At 45.2% G+C, this 26,064-nt stretch overlaps 1 protein-coding gene across 7 annotated transcripts in view; it reads left to right on the top strand.

Moving 5' to 3' along the window:
* The first annotated feature begins 8,846 nt into the window (after positions 1-8,846).
* TRIO (trio Rho guanine nucleotide exchange factor) overlaps positions 8,847-26,064 on the top strand; it is a 374,188-nt gene continuing 356,970 nt past the window's right edge. For 2 of the 7 annotated variants that reach the window (XM_057496282.1, XM_057496284.1), the window contains exon 1: positions 10,339-11,300. In XM_057496282.1, the coding sequence (XP_057352265.1) occupies positions 10,997-11,300 (304 nt within the window). In that variant the 5' untranslated portion in view covers positions 10,339-10,996. Of the gene's footprint in view, positions 10,277-10,335; positions 11,301-26,064 lie in introns of those variants that run through there. The other 5 variants (XM_057496255.1, XM_036896708.2, XM_036896706.2 and 2 more) reach the window with 4 other exon arrangements.

The following is a 26,064-nucleotide window of genomic DNA, read 5'->3' as shown; positions in this document are numbered from 1 at the left end:
TCCTTTGGCAGTAACGGGGCTCAGAGCCACGTTACTCGAAGCCCAGTGCATTACAGATTTGGTTCCAGTTCCTTTGGTTTTCATTTATGGTCATCCCTCTCCTTGGGGCCTAGACTCGCATCCAGGAATCTGGAATGAAGTCCATTCTCTTTTTCAAATTTTTGCTCTCTGCTTACAACTTTGCTCCTGGTCCGTGCTCCTCATAGCTGGGTCCCTCTCCCACATAAATGAGTTCTGGTACCAAAGGTTCTTCAGACAGGCTCTACCAACAGGCCACCCGACTGGTACATAGAAATCTCCTAGTGGTGGGCACAGCTGAGTTCTCTTCCCAGATGATTTGTTAAAAGTTTAAGGCATCTGGTGGTTCACCAGTGATACCCTGATATGGTTAAGACCCCCCACCTGCTGAAATCCACCTCGTGTGACTCTGTGAAATATTAATGACATTTCCCTTGTCAAGTCTCTCTCGTTTATATTTGCAAAGTGGAGGTGTTGAATTAGGTAATCTTTTTCACTTGTAAGATTTTTCATTCTAAGATGAGTTAGAAACTTACTGTAATAACCCAAGCACATGATGATGAATAGAGAGGGAAACTTCAGTGAAGAAGAAAAGGAGGCCACATACTTTAATAATGATAATCACCAACATTCATTGAACCTTTAAGACATGCTCAGTAGACCATATTCAGCAATTTACATGTATTATCTAACTGAAACCTCAGAACATGTATACAATGAAGGAAATGCTATCACCTCCATTTTACAGATGAGAAAACTGAAGGTAAACTTTTTATATTTACAGTGATATAGTAGCTAATTTGGAATTTGAACCTGACTTGGATTGCAGAGACATACTCTTAGTTACTAGGCTACACAGCCTCTCAAGAAAATTTTGCAAATAAGAAGCATTGAGTCCTTGAAAGAGATGGTAGGTCCATGGCATAAAGGAAATCTTTCTTTATGTACAGAAAGGAGAGGAAATGTACTGGAGTCTGTCTTTCCCTTACAATCCAGTCCAACTGGTATGCTGTCTATCTATCTTTTGATCTATCATCTAACCACCTACTTACCCATCCATTCACCCAACCAACTATTATCCATCCCCAACACTCTTCAGAAAAAAAACTTGAGGAAACTTAGGAGAAATGAAGTAAAAACTTTAAAAAGAATAAAAGCCATTGTGATAAATAGACTATGGTGATAACTGATGCAGATAAGCACACAACTTAATTCTGAGCATCTTGACTTCCAAGAAATAAAAAAGAAACATGGTGAATTCCATAGTTTGCATTAGCTCCTAAACGGAAGCACAACCATCTGTCAGCAGAGACAAACTTTTCTACTACCAAATCCTAAAACATCTAACACATGGGTCTTTATTTATTAAAAGAAATTCAATAACATAAGGCAGCATCTTTGAATGCAGATGCATCCCAATAAAGGCAGAGTGCATAATGTTAAATCTTCATTATTTCTGTAGGACTCCAGGGTAAAAATGATCGGGACATAGTCTGTGTAGGGCAGCTTCCGGAGTTCTGGACTGGGGAGGTTCAGTGATGTGTGACTTACCACTGCCTCGTAATGGTAAGTATAGTCTCACCATCATTTTGGCACTGGCTTCTCTGTTCTAACTCAGGAAAGATACATATATGGGGATGCCAATTAGATATTGTCAGAGACAGCAGAAGAGACAGGAAGGCAAAAAGGCCACAGACCCAAGATGTCACCAAAGTGGCAACTGGATGAATGAAAGAGCATGGCTTTTACATTTCAAATGCCAGTCCCAACACTTTGGAAAAATCCAGATATATTTCAAGAAATGGGTATTAGCTCCTTTCCTTGCTTTTCTAAAGTTGTGAAGGGCTGGAACTGATATCCTGTCCAGGGAGGTGTTAGCTAGAGACCCCCTGGGGTGACCTCAGGTTGGGGTTTATTGTAAGAGGGGAGGGGCAGGGATGCATGCACAGGCCAGAACAAGGGTGGGGCTTGGGGGCTTCTCTCCCACCGCTTCCTGAACTTCCCCCCACTGCCCACTCCTTGCCTCCTTTCTCCAAGCTTCCTAATTCCAGCGGGAATGAGTTCAGTCTGACTTCTCTCTGGGTGCTTTCTCACCCCTCCGATGGAGGGAGGTAGGAACAGAGGAGGGAGTGGGTGGGGGCTTCTTGTTATTAGCAGGGGCTGCGTATGGGGTTGATCTGGGAGGGTGGGTCCTGAAGGCCAGGGTCAGGCAGGCAGACCATTTATCTACTTCCCTCCCTGGAGCACACAGCTCATCAGTGTCAGAGCTGGCCCTGAACTCAGTTCCTACAGGGGCTCCTTTTCCCTGCAACACTGTATATGCTATGGTGTCTGTAGAAGATAGTCAACTCTACCAGTTTCAAAGAGAAATTCAGTACACTAATTGGGGCACCTTGTTGCTTTGTGTAGCCCCTGACTTTCCTCTGAGGCCAGAGATAAAGAAACCAGAAGTGAAAAGAGGCCTGAGGTGCTCTCTAAGAAGTGGTTTTCCTGTTGTGCCTCTTCTGGTCTTTAGGTCCCCTAAGAGAAGGCAAGTAGGTGGGAGGCGGGCAGGGGTGTTAGGACTTCTGAGAGAAGAAATCTTCTGAAGCTGCAGAACACATGGTTCAGTGTTGGTGGGGCAGGAGCAGTAACTGCCAGGGTCACCAGATCACCCCCTTTCCCTCCACCAGGTCCCCTCCATACCCTCCTTCCTGTGGGTATCCCTGTGCCCCCCAGCTAGCTTCACCTGGGAGGGGGTCCCAGCTGGTGGGTGGCCCTCGAGCACCTTCTGGAGGCTTCAGCCTGGGAGATGACCACCGCTGGTTTCTAGTTAAGACTCCACTACTGTGCTTTACAAAGTTTTTCACAAACATCTGCTTGGTTTCCTAACACTCAGAAGAGTCCACATAATCTCCCACTTTCAAACACAAATCACTGTTTAAACAGTAACCTGCACCTGTGATCTCATTCTCCTTCCTGTCTAACTCTGCGTGGTCCTTATCATCACTAGGCCACTGTGCATCTTCTTTGTTTATGGTCTTTGGTCCCCCACCCTACCCCCCAAAAAGGTAAGTTCCATGAGGACAAACATTTTTGCTTGTTTAGTCACTATAGCTCTAAAGAGGGATTGTCATACAGTAGAGGTTCAGGGAATGTTTAGTGCATGAGCAAATCAAGACTTCTAGAACATCCCAAAATTGGACACGGAGTCTTTACATGGCTTCCTGCATGCAATGAAAGGCCTTTAGTGAGTAATCAATGACCCTAAAATCTAAAAATCCTCACTCCCCACCCCCAACAGAACCAGGGCCAGAACTTTCTCAAGTCTACCCTAGTCAGAGGCAGTTAGGCCAGCTCTAGGCAAAAGCAAAGCAGGTGGTTTTTTATTGGTGCCTCCATCTCTCTTCTTTCTTTTATCCCTCATTACTCCAGGCCAACACCGGCCTGACCCACTAATCCTCCCTATAAGGCACTAAGTGATAAAGATTTAAGGTGTCAGCACTCCCAGGAGCATTTATCCTTTAAAGAGAAATCTTGAAGACCAGAAGTTGGCCAGAATCAGAATGAATGAATCTCACCTGATGGAATTTCAGATTCTGCACACTTTGGGCTGGGGGGCTCATTTGGAATTCTGGCTAAGAATAGAAGGTAAGCATTTATTAAGCTATGAGCCTTCCACATTGATCAATGTGTAGCCAAGTCAGCAAATACAGATATTGTCACTTCTCCTATATACTCTTCTTATTGACATACCAGTAATAACAAAACCTTGCATCTTCCAAATCTGAGCTCATTTCAAAACCAGATCTACCTTTTTTCTCTCTGTGTTACTGGGTTTCCCTGCCACCAGATCAAGGTTTTCATCAACTCCTGTCTGAAATGCAGGCAGGCATAGCTTGTGGGCACACACATGTACATGTACACACACAGACACACACACACACACAATCTCTCTTTTGCTCTCTCTTTGCCTCAGATACTCCCAAATCCCACTCCCTGTTCCTTTCCCAGGCTCTTTTAGCCTAATTCACTTTTCTTCTCCCACTTGGGCTTCTTTGCTTGCTTTGCGTATTCAGAGCTATGGTAATGCTGGAAAAAAATATGAGAGCAGGGGCTCAAAAATCTCTTACCAATCAACCCTCAAGGCCAGTCAGCAATTCCTGGGGCCCCACACTTGTGAATATGAGTTCAGAATGGGGCAAGCAGAGGTCTTGGCTTAGTGGCTTAATGGAGGTCACCCCAAATCAAATAAATCCAAGAAGCTGGGTTCAACTGCAGTTATTTGTGAGCCAACATAGCATGACCCTGTCCCCCGTGGGTCCACTCTTCTTCCACAGGCTTCTTCATTTACCCCAGGATCAACCAGAGATTGTGAGGGCATTTCAAGTCACCTCTACCAGTGCTACCCACTGGATGGCATAAAAACTCAGGCCCCATGCCTAACTCACTTTTACACTTATTTCCTTAGCAAACTAGTGAAGTCTAAAAGTCCAGGTATCTTTATGCTCTTCAGCTCAAATTTGGAGTTAAGAGTTCCTGCTCTGGCCTGAGGTCAAACCCCATATCTCAAGTTATCATCTGTACATTTCCATAGTTTCCTCATTAACATCAACTTAGTCTTACAGTCACTCAAGCTGGAGAGCCCTGCTTTCCTCTGAATTCTTTCTTTTCCTTTATGTTAAGCACCCACCAAATATTATGTGTAAGAAGAATGGATGAATCCTTCTCTACAGTGATGGTTTCATTCAAAATTTTGGAGGACTAGATTAGCTTGTGTGTTTCCTGTGGCTGCCATTACTCTAAGTACCACAAGCTGGGTGGCTTAAAACAATAGAAATGTATTGTCTCAGTTCTGGAGGTTAGAAGCCTGAAATCAAGGCGCTGGCAGGGTCTGGCTTCCTCTGAAACTTGGAGGGAAACTCTTGCTTCTCTCCTAGCTTTTGCTGCTTTGCTGCAAACTTTGGCTTGTAGATGCATCGCTCCAATCCTGTCTCCAAGTGGTATGCTCCCTGTGTGTTTCTGTCCTTTTTTGGTTATCTTCTTATAAGGACACCAGTTACATGGATGAGAGGCCCACCCTACTCCCGTAGGACCTTATCTTAACTTGATTAGATCTGCAGTGACCCTAACTCCAAATAAAGTTACATATGAAGGTATTAGGGGTTAATACTTCAATGGTTCTATTTTTGGGAGGACAAAATTCAACCGATTCAAAGTAACTGGTAAATGTGTTGATATTATTCACACATTGAAAAAATAGATATATAAGGAAAAGAAAAATTCATAAGCATTTATTAGGAAAAAGAAGCAACTTTAAAGTCTTGTGACAGCTGCTTGAGCTCCCCTCCAAATCCTCAAGGGTAGGGCTTTCACCTGTCTCTTCCCTCTCCTCCAGCTTCAGGTTCATTGGTGGAAAAGCTTGAGAAGTGGTCTGTTAGGAGCTGGTTCGGCTGCACCAAACTGGATACCCAACTTATAGCTGCTTAAATAAACTGGGGTCTTCTTTCTCTTGTATGTTTCTATGTAACAAGAAGTCCTGCACTAGGTCCTCGTGTTTACCTTTTCCAAGTCACACACTGACCTTGTCACCTTTAGCATCCTCTTTGTGTTCTGGAGGGGACAAAGGGCAAAGGGCATGTACATGCCGAGTCTGACCTCTTTCTTGTGAGCCCTGTCTATTCCTTTCCACCTATATCTCATTGGCCAGCACCCTGTGTCACATGGCCACCGTGGCTGGGAAATGGAGTTTTACCCAGGTATAGGTTCTGATAAGGAAAGAAAGGATATTGAATAGACAGCTTGCAGTGTCTTCCCCAGCTGGTTTTCTCTGTTTCTGTTGCTTCAAGCCTTTGTTCCTAGTACTAAGTTCTAGGCACATATGAGACATGCTGATATTCATGAAATGATTGTAAAGGATCTCATCTTGTAGGCAAGATATTAGACATGAATGACGTAAATAATACAGTGCAGCACATGGTCAAATGCCATGAGGACCGGTGCTGCAGAATACAGAGGACGGTGAGATCAATTTGAGTTACGTAGGAGCTTGATGAAAGGGGATGAAATTTGAGCTAAATTTTGAAGGTTGGGTAGGATTAACAGCAGCTCTCATGAAACCCGGTGTAGATTCCCACATGCTCAGATGGCAGAAAGAAGAAAACCTGTGTACAGCGTCTTTTCCTTATTGCAATCTAGGTAAGACTTCATAGGTGTACAACTCAGCCACAGGTTTTGTATATCACTTTCTTGGAAATGACTCTACCTGAGATAGAGGAATTGGCCAATATCTGGGTTTCGGCCCTAAGACATCTTTTTGTCCAAATATACACTAATCATTAGCTCACCACCCCGATCCCCAACACCCTTAGCAGTAATTACTATGCAGTCACATTCCCTTTCAGGCCAACTCCCAACATCCAGGATTTGCCTCTACCCAAGAACTCTGTGAGTTAGCCTTTCCTATAATAGTCACTCCCCAGTACTACCACTTAGGTATTGCCAATCTTTCTGTGGTTGCATGATATTCAATCTATTCCCACCCTTGGCAGTTTTTATTTTTCAAATTCTTGACCTTTCTCCACCATTTAGGAAGCAGAGGGGGGGGCCTCTGGACTCACTGCTTGTAGGATAGGGTTACTAGGGAGGGAAGCAAAGGGAAAGAAAAAGTCAGCACTTGGCTTCTGAATGTCAAGAGACACTTATGGAACCCACAATAGAGGGAATAATTGGAGGGAAAGGGTTTCTGAATATTAAAACTATATCTCCTAAGAACACCAAGGTTATGCCAAAAACAGCAGGTTTGGAAGAAAGCCTGACAGAACTGGAGTGAGGTTTCTTCCTGAAGAGGAAATGATTCTGTAAATTGGGAGAGAGGAGGTGGATAGCAGTAGACCCTATGTGAGTAAATAAGAAAGGAAGTCTGTGCCCAGGTAGGCTTGAGGGACCTGGGAGCAGAAGAGAACTTGGCCTTACTTTCTGGGGCAGGATGGAGTGGGGAAGCGGGGCTTGAGCACTTCAGTGAGCAGCTAAATGTCTCCCTGAGGGGTTGGGGGCAGCTCAGGAGAGGTGCATCACTGCCAGCAGACCTAGAGAGGCCCAGCAGTTGGGTGAGAAAAATGCAACAGCAGGAGGCAGTAAGGTCTTAGCAATGTCCACAGTCCAGGGAGAGGAACAGACAGGGCACACTTCTGCACCTGTGCCTGTACGACCCCGTGATGACCAAGGACCAGATACTGTGATATGACCAAAGCCTCTGGGGACTTAGCTGCAACCTTGGCGAGAAGGCCCTAGGGGAAAAGCACTTAACTGACAAAGAAAATTCTGGGAGGTTGAGTTTTTCCTGAGCTAGGATTAAGCTTCCTGCCGTGGGGAGGAATGGGAGCTGGGGATAGAAATTACCCTACAGAAAAATAAGAAAAAGTAACATTGTCAGCACACCTGAGCTGATGGCCTGTGAAATTTGAATCTACTGCATTTTTTTCTTTTTGAGATACTGCACAATTTAAAAACGTTTTTAAAAGTACACATTTTAGAACAGATTTAATTTATAGAAATGTTGTGATAGTACAGTGAGTTACCCATATACCCCACATAACTCTCAATTAATGAATCAGCATTGATACACTGTTATTAGCTAAATTACATATATTATTCAGATTTTCTTAGTTTCTACCCAGTGTCCTTCTTTGGTTCTAGGATCCCATTGAGAATATTACATTTAGTTGTTACGTTTCTGTGGGCTCCTTTCGGCTGTGACAGTTTTTTCTGACTTTTTTTTTTGAGGACCTTGACAGTTTGGGAAGTATTGATCAGATAGTTTGCAGAATGTCTCTCAGTTGGAATTTGTCTTATGTTTCTCTCGTGATTAGATAGGGCTTATGTGGTTTTGGGAGGAAGACTACAGAGGTAGTCTTCATGCCATTTTCATCATATCCACCTGATTTTATCACTGTTGATGTGAACCTTGATCACCTGGCTAAAGTAGTGTTTGTCAGGTTTCTCCACTGTAAAGTTATTCCCACACCTTCCTTTTTTTTAACTCTTCAAAAGGAAAACCCTATATACAGCCCATGATTAAAGGTAGTGGAGTTCTACTATACCTCACTGAGGTTAGAGTACCTACATAAATGATTTGGAATTCTTCTGCACAGGAAGATGATCTCTTCTCCATTTAATTAATCATTTATTTATATCAATATGGACTCATGAATATTTATTTTATACTTGTTATAATCAGGCATTGCTTTATCTATTTTGTTGCTCAAATTGTTCCAGCTTTTCATTGGAAGCTCTTTCAATTGGCTCCTGTGTCCCCTTGACAGACCCCCTTCCTTGTTGCAGTTGTCCATTTAAAAAACAATTTTGGGGGTACATTTCCTTACCTTATGGCAAAATAAGAAGTCCCAGGCTCATCTTGTCTGTTTCCTCCTCAATCCTAGAAACCAGCCATTGCTCCAAGGAGACCTGGTTCCTTTTTTTGGAGAATGGTGTTACAGAAAGATCTGAGTACCTTGAAACCAACGTAAGATGGTATATTAACAATACTTTAATTTTTAAAAATCATTAAAAAATATGCTGGCAAGATAGTTCAATTAAAAAAAAAAAGATCTGAGTAGCAGGTGTGCTGTTACTGGAGTGTTATTGCTAAGCCCGCTCAGCTGACAGAGCAAGAAAATGCATGCGTACTAACCCATGTACCTACACATTATCTGTAAATCTTTATACTTCCATCTGTATGTGTTAAGCTAAACATGAGTTCATACTTATGTTTCCAACTGTAATCCATGATATCACATGGATCATTCTAGCTTCCTCTCCTTATCTGTAACCTCCCTCTCCAAAAGTGAAAAATCCCGAGTCCACCATCTCCACCATTCATTTATTTAACTGTTCATTTCCAGTAAACTCGCATAGCGGTTTCATCCCCCCTCGTCCCCCACCTTTTCAAATCAATCTGATTTGTTTCTCTTTGCTTTTCGCAGCATTGGACTCTCTAGTCTCCCACACTTGTCCCTTCTGCTCACTTCTCTTGGAGCCACGTCATAGGCTTTGGTACTTTCATTTTTATCAAATGCTGGTTTGACAGGGACCTTCAGTAAAGCTGATGTCACCCACTCCCCGGTTCCTTTGGTTCCCCAGGCCCCAGTCCCTCTCCCACCGCCTACAATCTGATGGGGTTAAGAATGAAGAGCTCTGAGTCTGGAATCTCACTGTACAGTCCCGGAGACTCGTGCCCTCGGGAGCTCAGAGGCTTGTCCACTCCTCCTCCAGGACTCCAGATCACGTTGTCACGACCTCCCTGTTCATTCAGTGGCTTTTACGGAGTCCTCCGCCCCAGGGAGGCACCTGGCTTGGGCCTGCGACACCCGGCCGCGGGCGAGAGCAGCAATAACTACGCTTGCGGAGCAGGAGCCAGCGCCGGGTCTGGAAGGGCCGCCTCGGCCGGCCAGAGCGTCCTTGCTCCTCCCGAGGGTTGAAGCAGCAGGATAGGCGCGGAAGGCGGCCGGCGGAACGTGCCCGCAGCCGCGCGGAGGCCCTCTCAGCGCCCGGCTCCGGCGCGGCCCCGCCCTCCGCCAGGCCCCGCCCACCCGCCGAGCCCACGCTCAGGCTCCTGACGAGGTTCGCCGGAAATTGCCGAAGCCCCTCTTTTTTCCCTTCCTCTCCTTTCCCTGCTCTCCCTTTCCTTTCACCCGGGTTCCCTCGGCAGTGATTTCCCCCCTCCCCCTCCTTCCTTCCCCGTTTGAAATCAAGATGGAGGCTCGCGGCTGCCGCCGGCGCCCGTGATCCCGCAGCTCCCCCCGGGCCCCGGCCCCAGCCCTTGCGACTGCGTGTCCGGGCGGCACGCGCCGCTGCCCGCGCACCGGCCGGCGCCGCCGAGGCCGTGGCTCCGCGTCCCCGCCCCGCGGCCGGCTCGCGGCTCCCGGGCGGAGTCCTCGTCTATGTGGGCGCGCTCCTCGGGCCGAGCCGCCGCCGCCGCTCACCGCAGCCCCGGGGCTCTGCGTCCGCGCTCCGGGCGCGGGCAGCTGCGCGCTCGGCGCCGCCAGGCCCGGCGCAGAGCGGGCGGGCGGCGCTAGGGGCGCGGGGCCCGAGCCGGGCGCGGCCGCGGGCGCCGCCGCAGCCATGAGCGGCAGCAGCGGCGGCGCCGCCGCCCCCGCCGCGTCCTCCGGCCCCGCCGCCACGGCCAGCTCGGCGGGCTCGGGCTGCGGGGGCGGCGCCGGCGAGGGGGCAGAGGAGGCGGCCAAGGACCTTGCCGACATCGCGGCCTTCTTCCGATCCGGTGAGTGCCGCTGCGGCGCCGCCGACGCGCTCGGCCAACCGCGCCGCGGAGGCGCGGTCCGCGGGCCCCGGGGCGCCCGGGGCTCGCCCGCCGTCGTTCCCGCCCGCTCTCGCCTGGGCGCCTGCACCCCGGGGCCGGGACCTGCACCCGGTGTCCTGCCTGCGGCGCCCCGCGCGCCACGGCTCGGCCCGGCTGCCGCTGGCTCGCCCTTCTCTGCCCCCGCCCCTTGTTCCAGGGTGAAATCTCCCCGTCTCCGCACCCGGCGGCCACAGCTCCACGGGTTGGGGCGCCGGCTCTTTGTCTCCTTCGCAGGAGGGCCGAGGAGGCGGCAGCGGGGATGGCGAGGGCGGAGGCGCCTGCCCGGGGGGCCGAGCGGACGCGGGCTGCGAGGCCGGGCTCGGGAAAGCGGGCTGTCGCCTGGGCACGTCTGTGCCTGGCCGATCTGTACCTGGCCCCTTCTCGACCCTGTGAGCAGCCGGGCTTCTTCGCTCGGTCCTCTAGCCTGTCGTATCCCCGGCCTCGGTGTACACTTCTGTGAAACGGGGCAGCCCGTGGCACCCGCCGCCCGGGGAGGCGGGAGGCGGCGGAGAGGAGCACGGCTGGCGGGGAGGCAGGTGAGCCATTGTCTCCTGGAGCGGCCTGCAAGGGACATTTGGGAACGTGGTGGCCCGGGGCGGGGCGGGGCGGGCCCTCGCGGGGTACTGCCTGGGTGGCGTGGAGATGCAGGCAGTGCCAGGTGGCGCGGTGTCTCTCCGGCAGGGAGGGGGTGCCCGCGGTAGGGGCGAGCTTTGCGACCAGCCCTCAGGGAGGAGGTGCGGGAGGCGTGACCGAGTGCCCCCGGGTCCCCGGCAGCTGCGACTCCTCCGGCCCTGGCCCAGAGCCCACGCGAGCCGCGCCCGCGTCCCCGCACCCAGTCCGGTCTGCTCGCTTGTCCGAGAGGCGGCGGCCGTAGTCCGGAGCACAGTGCCCAGCGGGCCAAGGAGGATGCAGACTCGGCGCTGGAGAGCCGAGGAGCGTGGGTCAGGTCAGGGCCCGGGGCCGGGTGGGCGGAAGGCGTGTGCGGGTGCAGGTGGCGGCCCCAGGGACGGCGTTGGGCCGGGGACGTCGTGGGAGCGGCCTGCGGTGGGGTGGGTGCGTGCCGGAGGCCGGCGACTCACTTTTCTTCGTCGCCTCTTTCAAAGTCAAGTGCTCCGATTCAGTGAGATCATTTCGGTAATCCGGTCACGAGGAGCAATTTACAGCGGGAAGGCAACGGCCAGAGGCAGAAGTTAGCACTGTCAGTAGATACCTGGTTTAGTATTGTTTTTTCTCTTTTTCCTGACCAAGCAGGGTTATTTTTGAGTCATTTTAACAAGTAGGTTTTGGCTGGGAGTGACATACGCCGACTCTGTAGCGTCATCTTGGGGTTAATATACCTCTGAGGTTCCTGCAGAAAGCAAAGGTTTAGGAAAACATGAACTCCTTAAAATGAAAGTCCTTTGTGTGTGTGCAGCTAGCCCGATGGAGCAGCCCTGTCTTACCTCTTATTAGCAGAACAGGGACGGTTTCCCTTCATGCCCTGAAGCTAAAATCTAGCCCGTCTTCTCTCTGTCTTTACCACCTGTCACAGAATAATAGATTCTTTGGAGAATTCATCTGCTTTCTGTTAGAAAGGCTCCCATGCCCTGGAGATGGAATTTTTGGTGCAGACTTTCTTACATCTTTATTATGCATAGTAGAGAAATAAATTCTTTTGCTTTAAGAGCCCCAAAAGACAGCATGTTGGATAGGACACTCAAAGAAAACTTGCTCCCCATCAGTGTGGCTCTCACCAGGGTTTATCTGAGGTGACAAGTCTGTTGGTGGCTCTGCTTTTAGGTCTGTGCTTGCTTCCTTGCCCCAGCTTCTGTTTTTGCTCAGTTTGGGGCAGAACCAGGCAATGCTGCTCACGGTTTGCCCCTCCACCCTCCAAGATGATTGACAAACTGCCCCTTTAGTTGTATGAGTTGGAATCAGGAGCCCGAGAAGATTTTAAGTAGGCAGCAGTTGAACTGTCCCTGGGGTAGTCTGCCAACAGCTTTCTTCCTCCTTCGGGCAGCTCTGAATCCCTGACCTAGATCTTAGCTCCAGCATCTAGAGCAGTGATGTCTTGTGTAGAGTAGAAAGTGGCCATTCATTTGGGTTGGTTGGAGTGGAATGGTGGGTTTGGGCAGTCAGGACAAAGTAGGAGGACCCTGGGTGGGAGGTGCATCTGGTAGAATTGCTTTAGGCAGGGGGACCTCCTGGGGAGTTTTGATTGATTGTGGATGGCTCAGTGGAGAGGCCAAGCCCATCAGTTAAAAGCTTACATTGTTTCCTAAAATGTAGAAACCCAGAAAATAGGTTCTCATTGACTGAGGTGGACAGATCAGGATGTGAACCTTTTCCAGGCTTTTTTTGAGCCCTGATACTTAAGATTGCTAACGTGACTTAGAAAAGGCATTTCTGTTGTCTGCCTTTCAGTTCTCAGCATAGGAACTGATTACTTGCCCAACTTATTTTCTTTGTTTCTTTTTATTCCTTGTTTGTCCTGCATTACAATTTATCTTTGTAGTCACAGGTTGAAAACTGGTACCCATGGTTGGATGAGAGAATGAGAAAGACTTCAGCCTAATGGAACTTTAAAACAATTAGAGCTGTTCAGGAATAGAATGGGTTGCCATGTGATTTCTCTATTGCTGGAAGTGCTCAGGCAAGGCTGCTGCCACCTGCCAAGGTTTGGAATTGGATGTTGGGACAGGACTCTGCACTTGGAGATGGGCCTGGGGAGATGACTCGGGGGCTGTTCCCCTCTCTTGGATTCTGTGGTTCCCTCTGAGCCTCTAGTGCCTAAGGGTGGTTTGGGGCTTCAGAGCAATCATTGCTCTTCTCTGCTTCCTGGCACCCAGTGTACGTCTTGTTCAGAGTCTCACCTCCTGTGCTGTCATTTCATTTTCCACTCAGGCCCTTGGCACAGTAACTCCCTATTCATTTTGACAATCCTGATCCCCCTTTTATAAACCTGGAACTAGCAGGCAGGTCAATTAGTATTAAATTGGACTGAGCTGAAATATATGGTGATTGTGTGTTAAAGGGCAGCTGAAATTTTTGCCAGTGAGTGAATGTTGAACTTAATTTTTCTCCTTTGCACAGAGCTCAGCACTAAAAAAAGATAAAGCAGATTTCAAAGCCAAAAAAAAAAAAATTAGAGATGCGAGCTAGTGCAGTATTTTTATTTTACAGAAGAAGAATCAGGTTTCTAGGGAGGTTGAGTGACTTACGCAGAGTGGATCTCTGGTAGAGATGGGGTCAGGGCTGGGGAGGGTCTCCACCTGCCCCTTCCGGCCTGACTCTTGTACTCTTTCAGAGGCCTGTGAGAGGCCAGGACTTTGCCTACATTAGTTCTCAGCCCCACTGGGACCAATCACTTTTATTGCCAATCTATTTTGGGGCTCTATTCTTGTGGCAATAAATCATTCTTTCAGAGCTCTCTATTTAACCTTGCAAGAGAGTGTGTGTGGGGGGTGCTTACATAAATGCATTATTTTTAACCTGCCTGGCATGTTTTAGGTTGGCATTAAATGTGCAGCAGAGAATAAAGGTTTGTGGTTATTCTGAAGCATCATAGACCTCTGTGCTGGATTTATTAGCTCTTATTCTGGACTCTTGGCTATATAGCCCCTTCTCTTTCCAGTGGAACATGGGAAAAAAATCAAGTCTGTTACTTAGTGAGGGATCTGCATGCATATCTTCCTATGTTTTGATATAATGGTTTCCTCTTGGAATATTGAGGGAAGCTTCGTATCTGATGCTTCTAATATCACTTAAGTAGCTGGTCTCCAAACTTGCTTGCCACTTCTCTGTATGTATAGAAGCCTGGCAGCTTTAGCTTTAGTCTTTGTGAGCACCTTACAATAATTATTGTATTACAAAGTTGGTCCTTGTTACCCTCAATATTTTGAAAAGGAAATGTAATTTGGTAGTGAATGTTGGTTTTTCCTTTTTTGGTGGCTCAGTGAGGCTCAGTTTTAGAACAAAGCAAAGAGAGAGCTAAAAATAATCCTTTAAGTGACTTTCAAGAAGTCAGAGTAGTAAAACAATTATTGAAAGAAACTTTTCCTTGAGATGTTGTAAACTGACTTATTGACCAGGGATATTGTATTTTTCCCTTTGCAGTTTAACTGTCCAGGGTTCAAAAGAAGATTTAAAGCCATTTTAACCATTTAAATGATTATCCAAGATTTAAATGGAGCCAGTGGTTCTGTTCAAAGTGAAACATGTCTTTTAACTATGTTCTTCAAATGTATACAAAAATGTGTGATTGGGATGGTCTTTTTAGACTTTTTAAATGTTACAATGAATCTAAGATTTGTTACTGCCCCAAAGTGAAAGATGTGTTTGAAGCTGTCATAATTTAAATTAGCCTTATCTGATACTTAAGTTTATTTACTTGATTCCTCTATTGAGAAAATAAGATTTTATCTCAAATCCTTGGCAGAATTCCAGAGAAAAGTCAAATTCTTAATCAATAGCCACACTTTACTGCCTAGTTAAATCACTTAGGTTGATAGGGATGAATTGTGTTACTCTCAAAAGCAGTCTTAACACCTCCCACCTCCCTGCCCCCCATTCTTCCTCTATTCTATAGTGAATTGGTTTTTATTTCCTTAAGTGCATTGTCTTGACAAAATTTTAGTAGCATCACTGGCAGGAACAGTATTCACCTTGTAGACAGTGAAGAAATGGATTTGAGTGAAAATCCCACCGTGTTCTGATGGGAGGTGGTAGTGGTCCTGACATCGCCTCTCATTCCTTCCTTGCTTGAGGAGCCAGCTGAGTGGATGTTGCTGAGCTGACCGGGTGACTGTGTTGTTTGTCCTGTGCTTGGGGTTGCTGTCTCCTGTATCTTTTCCATGCCTATCAGCCCTATTTAGGCTGATCTTGGGCAGTGAACAGGATGGGCCCCTGGTTGGAGAAAGGGGTAAGAGGGATGAGATAGCACAGCGTCCTGTGGCTTGTCCGACTCCAGATTCTGCTCCTGTGCTGTTCAGCACAATAGGGGGCCTTGGAATGAGCACGGGCAGGGTGTCTGCTCAGTGACCCTTGCACTTCGGAATTCTGGCTGTGTATTAGTCAGCTGGGGCCCTTCTGGGAGTTCTTCTCACTGTACTTGTGAACTGAGGGGAAAAGAGTGAAAAAAAGTCAGGATTAGGGTGAGGCCCTGCAAGGCAAGGGCTAGCTGCTGCCTCTCCTCTGCACTCTCCCTGCCTTCTGGGCCTCCTGTCTGCAGCGGGGGTCCCGCTTCTCAAGGCCTTTGCTTCTCACTTGCCACAGGGCACAGCCCTTACTGAACTCTGATTTCCCTCCATCTCTGCCACTTTATAAATGCAGGTATCTGCCTGGAATTTCCAGTGTAGTCTGCCAGCTTTTTGACATCAGTTAGCCTCATGTGTAGCCCTTCCTGTCTGTGGGAAATGTTGCTCCCATGTTTGATGGTTGGAAAGTGCATAAGTACTCATTTCACTTCTCATTCACTTGTAGAAACACTCAGTTTGCTCACTGAGTAGTCCTTACCTTTACTTCCTTTTTTTTTGGTTCCCTCTGTGTGAAAGGAAGCCCCTTGAAACCACATTCTTACCTCTGGGAAAGGTTCTGTGTCCAGGGCGAGATACCAGTGACAGTGCCGACTTCCCAGGCATGAGAAGAAAGGGGCGCAGCTCCTGGGCTTTCTTCACAGGAGTTTGTGGGTCCCTAATACTTCGGCTGATGCCAATGTGCTGTGAAATATATAACCTCATTTTGGTGATAAACATACTTGAATGTTAGATTACTATTTTAATTAGCCCCATGTCCTCTCTTGCCTGGTTGGGGAGGATTTCAGAGTAATCTGCAGAGCAGACCTTGTAGAAGCATTACCCTATTTGGCCTTTGTCATAAATTAGTGCACTTCAGCAGTTACATTGGCAGAGAAAGCTTTAATGAAAATGTTAGTCAGTGCAAAGAATAGATTTTACTTTGGGTGAATGGTGTCCATCAGAGTTCATTAGGCTTATTTTCTTACAGTCTGCAGCCCATGGTGGGCATGGAGTGGGCTTGGGTTCTCTTTGGGAGGGTTTCTGCTGGGTCCTGGCAGCTGTGTGAGCCCTCTGGTTCCCTTCGGGTCTAGGAAGAGGTACATGGTATGTTGTGCAGCTGCTGTCCTGAGGCTGGAAGGACTAGTGGCCCTTTGCTGTCTGGTAGTGATGTTGGCGTTAACACAGCGTGGGGAGAGCAGGTAAACAGTGCCGCACCACTCCGTTCATGCTGAGTGAAGAAGAGCTGTCTCAAAAGGCTCCCTAGTGTGTGATTCCACTTGGGCGACTTCCTCACAGATGCCGCAGTGACCAACACCAGATGGGTTAATTGCCAGGAGTTAGGGTTTGGGTGTGACAACAAAGGGTAGTAAGAGGGGCATTTTGGGGGATGATGGAACTGTTTTGTATCCCAGCTGTGGTGGTGATTATTTGTATTAAAATTCATAGAAGTGGACACACACAAAAAAATTCCAGTTTTACTGTTATATTAATTCAAAACATTGAAAACCTAATAAACTAGGAGTAAACATTTATTACATATCAGACAAAGAATTAAGTATACATAGTAAAAGAAGAGCTTTCCCAGATTAGTAAGGAAAGACAATTCAAAAGGAAAGTACAGACAATTCAAAGAAGTATAAATGGCCAGCATAGAAACACTCAGTCTCGCTAGTAGTCAAGGAAATGCAGGTAAAAACAATGAGAGCAACAAAAACCAAATCCAAGGTAAGTCATTTCTCTAGGTGAACTTGAACAAAACTGAGTTATTTTGGAAAGATTTTGCTGATTTGAAAGGTAATAGTAGTCATTCAGACTGCCCTTTGTGGGACTAAACTTCCTATAATTTCTGGGGGTAGTCTAGGGAAAATTTTAAGATAGTTATGGGAAAATAAAGATTATTTTCTTGGGTGCTATAGGAAGTGTTGACTTGGGGAATCTGTATGGCATATAACTCAAGTCTGTTGACTTAAAAAAAACTTATCTTTAGACCTGAAAGTCACCATTTTTCCTGCTTCACATTTTCCCACTTCATTGAATTTTGCTGCTATTCAGATAGGAAAAGATGAGTAGAGGCAGGATGGTCTCAACATTCCCAGTGTTGAAGGAGGAATTTCTAGGGATTTGTTTTGTTTGGGGGTAATGGGGTTGTCCCTGCATTAGTATCTATGTGAGGTCATTTTCCCTCAGTTCTTAGGCCTTTGTGCATATAGTTGACTTTGCATCTATATTTCTCAGTATTCATGGTTAATGAATGAATAGTTCCCCTACTTAAGATTCATAACTGTAAAATAAAGCTATTCTTGAACTTGAGGAAAAGACAATTCAAATTTTTTTTTTTTTTTTTTAAATAATTATTTTTTATTGAAGGGTAGTTGACACACAGTATTACATTACATGAGTTTCAAGTGTACAACACAGTGGTAGAACATTTATATACATAATTCTAGGTTCCAGCTATCACCCTACCAGGCTGTTACAATATCTTGACTATATTCCTTATGCTATACATTACATCCCGGTTACTAATTTATTTTACCATTGGAAGTCTGTCCTTCTTTTTTTTTTTTTTTTTGTGAGGGCATCTCTCATATTTATTGATCAAATGGTTGTTAACAACAATAAAATTCTGTATAGGGGAGTCAATGCTCAATGCACAATCATTATTCCACCCCAAGCCTAATTTTTGTCAGTCTCCAATCTTCTGAGGCATAACAAACAAGTTCTTACATGTAGAACAAATTCTTACATAATGAATAAGTTACATAGTGAACAGTACAAGGGCAGTCATCACAGAAACTTTCGGTTTTGCTCATGCATTATGAACTATAAACAGTCAGTTCAAATATGAATACTCATTTGGTTTTTATACTTGATTTATATGTGGATACCACATTTCTCTCTTTATTATTATTATTTTTAATAAAATGCTGAAGTGGTAGGTAGATACAAGATAAAGGTAGAAAACATAGTTTAGTGTTGTAAGAGAGCACATGTAGATGATCAGGTGTGTGCCTGTAGACTATGTGTTAATCCAAGCTAGACCAGGGCAATAAAACATCCACGTATGCAGAAGATTTCTCTCAGAACGGGGGGGTGAGGTTCTAAGCCTCACCTCTGTTGATCCCCAATTTCTCACCTGATGGCCCCCCTGCGACTGTGCCTGTCTTAGGTTGTTCCTCCCTTGAGGAATCTTACCCGTCTCTGGCTAACCAGTCATCTTCCGGGGCCATACAGGGAAATGTGAAGTTGGTAAGTGAGAGAGAAGCCTTATTGTTTGAAAAAGTTAGCTTTTTACTTCTTTGCATATTTATGCCCTGTGGCTTCTATGCCCAGCATTTGTCTTGAGGTATCTTTACCACTTGGAAGAATTATGATACTCGGTAAATTTGATATGAGGCACGAATTCTATTTAAGGGTTGTAATTAGGAAGGAAGAAGAAAAGCTATAGAAGTAGCAGGTGGAAGAAAACATGGGAAGATTGATTATTTCTTTGATATATCTTCTTGTAGAGTAACTTCAGCATGTATAGGTTTTAAGCTACTACTTAAATTGCACACACACATTAACATAATAGGAGTATAGTTACATAACCAAAGCATATCTGTAATTACCAGCCATCTGCAGTGAAACCAAGAAAACCAGTTAGGCACCTTAGGCATTTGTGAAAACTTATCTATGATATGGTGGATATTGTCCAAATGAACTTGAACAGTCTGAGAGAAATCAGACAAATTAAAACAACCCATTCCTGGGGACTGCTCACATGCCATATGTTCTTTTAACAATAAATAGTTTGTAGTTGTAAGACTTTGGAGCGCTACAATTTGCACTTCTCCAAATTCTTGGTTGAGTTCCAACAGTATAGATCCAGTCCAATTTTGTTGTTTTACTGTATGCACAGGCCAGCTTAGATATCTCCTTCCTCATTCCCATGGCAAGTCCAGGAACTGGTGGGATGAGTGCATCTACAGCTGTAGCAGTGCGTGGATCTTTGTTGGGGTTTTTTGATGATCATCTTCTGGCATGAGTCTTCCAGAGGGTGCAGATGTTGGAAGTTCTTTTTCATATCGTATCTTAGTTCATTTTCGGGGTAGCCCAATTAGGCTTTGATCCTCTGTATAAACACAAACAGACCCTTTGCCTACACTTTTATATGCCCTTTATACCCTTGTGTAGAACTCGTTGGAGGTTACCACACAGGAACTGCCCTTTTTTTTTTTTTTTTTTGCTATCACTAATCTACACTTACATGACGAATATTATGTTTACTAGGCTCTCCCCTATACCAGGTCTCCCCTATAAACCCCTTTACAGTCACTGTCCATCAGCATAGCAAAATGTTGTAGAATCACTACTTGCCTTCTCTGTGTTGTACAGCCCTCCCTTTTCTCCTACCCCCCCATGCATGTTAATCTTAATACCCCCCTACTTCTCCCCCCCTTATCCCTCCCTACCCACCCATCCTCCTCAGTCCCTTTCCCTTTGGTACCTGTTAGTCCATTCTTGAGTTCTGTGATTCTGCTGCTGTTTTGTTCCTTCAGTTTTTCCTTTGTTCTTATATTCCACAGATAAGTGAAATCATTTGGTATTTCTCTTTCTCCGCTTGGCTTGTTTCACTGAGCATAATACCCTCCAGCTCCATCCATGTTGCTGAAAATGATTGGATTTGCCCTTTTCTTATAGCTGAGTAGTATTCCATTGTGTATATGTACCACATCTTCTTTATCCATTCATCTATTGATGGACATTTAGGTTGCTTCCAATTCTTGGCTATTGTAAATAGTGCTGCAATAAACATAGGGGTGCATCTGTCTTTCTCAAACTTGATTGCTGCATTCTTAGGGTAAATTCCTAGGAGTGGAATTCCTGGGTCAAATGGTAAGTCTGTTTTGAGCATTTTGATGTACCTCCATACTGCTTTCCACAATGGTTGAACTAACTTACATTCCCACCAGCAGTGTAGGAGGGTTCCCCTTTCTCCACAGCCTCGCCAACATTTGTTGTTGTTTTTCTTTTGGATGGCAGCCATCCTTACTGGTGTGAGGTGATACCTCATTGTAGTTTTAATTTGCATTTCTCTGATAATTAGCGATGTGGAGCATCTTTTCATGTGTCTGTTGGCCATCTGTATTTCTTTTTTGGAGAACTGTCTGTTCAGTTCCTCTGCCCATTTTTTAATTGGGTTATTTGTTTTTTGTTTGTTGAGGCGTGAGAGCTCCTTATATATTCTGGACGTCAAGCCTTTATCGGATGTGTCATTTTCAAATATATTCTCCCATACTGTAGGGATCCTTCTTGTTCTATTGATGGTGTCTTTTGCTGTACAGAAGCTTTTCAGCTTAATATAGTCCCACTTACTCATTTTTGCTGTTGTTTTCCTTGCCCGGGGAGATATGTTCAAGAAGAGGTCACTCATGTTTATGTCTAAGAGGTTTTCGCCTATGTTTTCTTCCAGGAGTTTAATGGTTTCATGGCTTACATTCAGGTCTTTGATCCATTTTGAGTTTACTTTTGTATATGGGGTTAGACAATGGTCCAGTTTCATTCTCCTACATGTAGCTGTCCAGTTTTGCCAGCACCACCTGTTGAAGAGACTGTCATTTCGCCATTGTATGTCCATGGCTCCTTTATCAAATATTAATTGACCATATATGTCTGGGTTAATGTCTGGATTCTCTAGTCTGTTCCATTGGTCTGTGGCTCTGCTCTTGTGCCAGTACCAAATTGTCTTGATTACTATGGCTTTATAGTAGAGCTTGAAGTTGGGGAGTGAGATCCCCCCTACTTTATTCTTCTTTCTCAGGATTGCTTTGGCTATTCGGGGTCTTTGGTGTTTCCATATGAATTTTCGAATTATTTGTTCCAGTTCATTGAAGAATGTTGCTGGTAGTTTCATAGGGATTGCATCAAATCTGTATATTGCTTTGGGCAGGATGGCCATTTTAACGATATTAATTCTTCCTAGCCACGAGCATGGGATGAGTTTCCATCTGTTAGTGTCCCCTTTAATTTCTCTTAAGAGTGACTTGTAGTTTTCAGAGTATAAGTCTTTCACTTCTTTGGTTAGGTTTATTCCTAGGTATTTTATTTTTTTTGATGCAATTGTGAATGGAGTTGTTTTCCTGATTTCTCTCTCTGTTGGTTCATTGTTAGTATATAGGAAAGCCACAGATTTCTGTGTGTTGATTTTGTATCCTGCAACTTTGCTGTATTCCGATATCAGTTCTAGTAGTTTTGGGGTGGAGTCTTTAGGGTTTTTTATGTACAGTATCATGTCATCTGCAAATAGTGACAGTTTAACTTCTTCTTTACCAATCTGGATTCCTTGTATTTCTTTATTTTGTCTGATTGCCGTGGCTAGGACCTCCAGTACTATGTTAAATAACAGTGGAGAGAGTGGGCATCCCTGTCTAGTTCCCGATCTCAGAGGAAATGCTTTCAGCTTCTCACTGTTCAATATAATGTTGGCTGTGGGTTTATCATAGATGGCCTTTATTATGTTGAGGTACTTGCCCTCTATTCCCATTTTGCTGAGAGTTTTTAACATGAATGGATGTTGAACTTTGTCAAATGCTTTTTCAGCATCTATGGAGATGATCATGTGGTTTTTGTCTTTCTTTTTGTTGATGTGGTGGATGATGTTGATGGACTTTCGAATGTTGTACCATCCTTGCATCCCTGGAATGAATCCCACTTGGTCATGGTGTATGATCCTTTTGATGTATTTTTGAATTCGGTTTGCTAATATTTTGTTGAGTATTTTTGCATCTACGTTCATCAGGGATATTGGTCTGTAGTTTTCTTTTTTGGTGGGGTCTTTGCCTGGTTTTGGTATTACGGTGATGTTAGCTTCATAGAATGAGTTTGGGAGTATCCCCTCCTCCTCTATTTTTTGGAAGACTTTAAGGAGAATGGGTATTATGTCTTCCCTGTATGTCTGATAAAATTCCGAGGTAAATCCATCTGGCCCGGGGGTTTTGTTCTTTGGTAGTTTTTTGATTACCTCTTCAATTTCATTGCTGGTAATTGGTCTGTTTAGATTTTCTGTTTCTTCCTGGGTCAATCTTGGAAGGTTATATTTTTCTAGGAAGTTGTCCATTTCTCCTAGGTTTCCCAGCTTGTTAGCATATAGGTTTTCATAGTATTCTCCAATAATTCTTTGCATTTCCGTGGGGTCCGTCGTGATTTTTCCTTTCTCGTTTCTGATACTGTTGATTTGTGTTGACTCTCTTTTCTTCTTAATAAGTCTGGCTAGAGGCTTATCTATTTTGTTTATTTTCTCGAAGAACCAGCTCTTGGTTTCATTGATTTTTGCTATTGTTTTATTCTTCTCAATTTTATTTATTTCTTCTCTGATCTTTATTATGTCCCTCCTTCTGCTGACCTTAGGCCTCATCTGTTCTTCTTTTTCCAATTTCGATAATTGTGACATTAGACCATTCATTTGGGATTGCTCTTCCTTTTTTAAATATGCTTGGATTGCTATATACTTTCCTCTTAAGACTGCTTTTGCTGTGTCCCACAGAAGTTGGGGCTTAGTGTTGTTGTTGTCATTTGTTTCCATATATTGCTGGATTTCCATTTTGATTTGGTCATTGATCCATTGATTATTTAGGAGCGTGTTGTTAAGCCTCCATGTGTTCGTGAGCCTCTTTGCTTTCTTTGTACAGTTTATTTCTAGTTTTATGCCTTTGTGGTCTGAAAAGTTGGTTGGTAGGATTTCAATCTTTTGGAATTTTCTGAGGCTCTTTTTGTGGCCTAGTATGTGGTCTATTCTGGAGAATGTTCCATGTGCACTTGAGAAGAATGTATATCCCGCTGCTTTTGGATGTAGAGTTCTATAGATGTCTATTAGGTCCATCTGCTCTACTGTGTTGTTCAGTGCTTCCGTGTCCTTACTTATTTTCTGCCCAGTGGATCTATCCTTTGGGATGAGTGGTGTGTTGAAGTCTCCTAGAATGAATGCATTGCAGTCTATTTCCCCCTTTAGTTCTGTTAGTATTTGTTTCACATATGCTGGTCCTCCTGTGTTGGGTGCATATATATTTACAATGGTTATATCCTCTTGTTTGACTGAGCCCTTTATCATTATGTAGTGTCCTTCTTTATCTCTTGTTACTTTCTTTGTTTTGAAGTCTATTTTGTCTGATATTAGTACTGCAACCCCTGCTTTGTTCTCACTGTTGTTTGCTTGAAATATGTTTTTCCATCCCTTGACTTTTAGTCTGTACATGTCTTTGGGTTTGAGGTGAGTTTCTTGTAAGCAGCATATAGATGGGTCTTGCTTTTTTATCCATTCTGTTACTCTGTGTCTTTTGATTGGTGCATTCAACCCATTAACATTTAGGGTGACTATTGAAAGATATGTACTTATTGCCATTGCAGGCTTTAAATTCGTGGTTACCAAAGGTTCAAGGTTAGCCTCTTTAGTATCTTACTGCCTAACTTAGCTCGCTTATTGAGCTGTTATATACACTGTCTGGAGATTCTTTTCTTCTCTCCCTTCTTGTTCCTCCTCCTCGATTCTTCATATGTTGGGTGTTTTGTGCTGTGCTCTTTCTAGGAGTGCTCCCATCTAGAGCAGTCCCTGTAAGATGTTCTGTAGAGGTGGTTTGTGGAAAGCAAATTCCCTCAGCTTTTGTTTGTCTGGGAATTGTTTAATCCCACCGTCATATTTGAATGATAGTCGTGCTGGATACAGTATCCTTGGTTCAAGGCCCTTCTGTTTCATTGTATTAAATATATCATGCCATTCTCTTCTGGCCTGTAGGGTTTCTGTTGAGAAATCTGACGTTAGCCTGATGGGTTTCCCTTTATAGGTGACCTTTTTCTCTCTAGCTGCCTTTAACACTCTTTCCTTGTCCTTGATCTTTGCCATTTTAATTATTATGTGTCTTGGTGTTGCCCTTCTTGGATCCTTTCTGTTGGGGGTTCTGTGTATTTCCGTGGTCTGTTTGATTACTTCCTCCCCCAGTGTGGGGAAGTTTTCAGCAATTATTTCTTCTAAGATACTTTCCATCTCTTTGCCTCTCTCTTCTTCTTCTGGGACCCCTATAATACGGATATTGCTCCTTTTGGATTGGTCACACAGTTCTCTTAATATTGTTTCATTCCTGGAGATCCTTTTGTCTCTCTCTATGTCAGCTTCCATGCGTTCCTGTTCTCTGATTTCAATTCCATCAATGGCCTCTTGCATTCTATCCATTCTGCTTATAAACCCTTCCAGAGTTTGTTTCATTTCTGCGATCTCCTTTCTGGCATCTGTGATCTCTTTCCGGACTTCATCCCATTTTTCTTGCGTATTTCTCTGCATCTCTGTCAGCATGTTTATGATTCTTATTTTGAATTCTTTGTCAGGAAGACTGGTTAGGTCTGTCTCCTTCTCTGGTGTTGTCTCTGTGATCTTTGTCTGCCTGTAGCTTTGCCTTTTCATGGTGATAGGAATAGTCTGCAGAACTGGGACGAGTGACGGCTGGAAGGACTTCCTTTCTTGTTGGTTTGTGGCCCTCCTCTCCTGGGAGAACAGCGGCCTCTAGTGGCTTGTGCTGCGCAGCTGCGCGCAGACAGGGTTTCTGCTTCCTGCCCGGCTGCTATGGAGTTAATCTCCGCTGTTGCTGTGGGCGTGGCCTGGCTCGGGCTGCTTCTCCAAAATGGTGGAGTCGCGTTGGAGCAGGAGCGGCTGGGAGGCTATTTATCTCCGTAAGGGGCCTCCCTGCTCCCTGCAGCCCAGGGGTTAGGGTGCCCAGAGGTCCCGGATTCCCTACCTCTGGATTAAGTGGCCCGCCCTGCCCCTTTAAGACTTCCAAAAAGCACCCGCCAAAACAAAACAACGACCACAAAAAAAAACAAGAAAAAAAATTTTTTTAATTAAAAAAAAAAAAAAATTTTTATTTAAAAAAAAAAAAAGGTGGTCGTTCGTTTTTCTTTATTCTCCGGTGCCAGCCTCAGGCCTCTGCTCACCGGTCTTTCTGCCCCGTTTCCCTAATATTGGGGTCCCTGTCCCTTTAAGACTTCCAAACAGCGCTCGCCAAAACAAAGCAGCAAAAAAGCAAGAAAAAAAATGGTCGCGCGCTTTTCTTATGTCCTCTGTCGCCCAGCCTCCAGTGCCTGCTCACTGTTCTTGCTGCCCTGTTTTCCCAGTATCGAGGGCCCTGCACTCTGGCCCGGATGGCTGGGGCTGGGTGTTCGGCAGTCCTGGGCTCCGTCTCCCTCCCGCTCTGCCTGCTCTTCTCCCGCCGGGAGCTGGGGGGAGGGGCGCTCGGCTCCCGCGGGGCCGGGGCTTGTATCTTACCCCCTTCGCGAGGCGCTGGGTTCTCTCAGGTGTGGATGTGGTCTGGATATTGTCCTGTGTCCTCTGGTCTTTATTCTAGGAAGGGTTGTCTTTGTTATATTTTCATAGATATATGTTGTTTTGGGAGGAGATTTCCGCTGCTCTACTCACGCCGCCATCTTCCGCCCCCGACAATTCAAATTTAAAAGTATAATTCTTAAATATTTTTTGATAGGGTTTCTTGTGGGGGTTATGTATGCGCATGTGTGCTCAGTTTTATAGAGATCTTGGAAAAGTCATAGAACACCGCATTTTTCCTGTGGAATAGGTGGTTTTGTTGCAACAAATAATGAAGTAATGTATCAGAGACTAATACTTGAAATTGACTTAAAAAACCTATGCCTCCTAGTATATATGAAGTGTGTGTAAATGACAGGGTAAAATGT

This window comes from Manis pentadactyla, chromosome 2 (assembly GCF_030020395.1).
Source record: "Manis pentadactyla isolate mManPen7 chromosome 2, mManPen7.hap1, whole genome shotgun sequence".
Lineage (NCBI taxonomy): Eukaryota > Metazoa > Chordata > Mammalia > Pholidota > Manidae > Manis > Manis pentadactyla.
The sequence above is the reverse complement of the archived record's forward strand: the minus strand, read 5'-3'. Positions and strand labels throughout refer to the sequence as shown.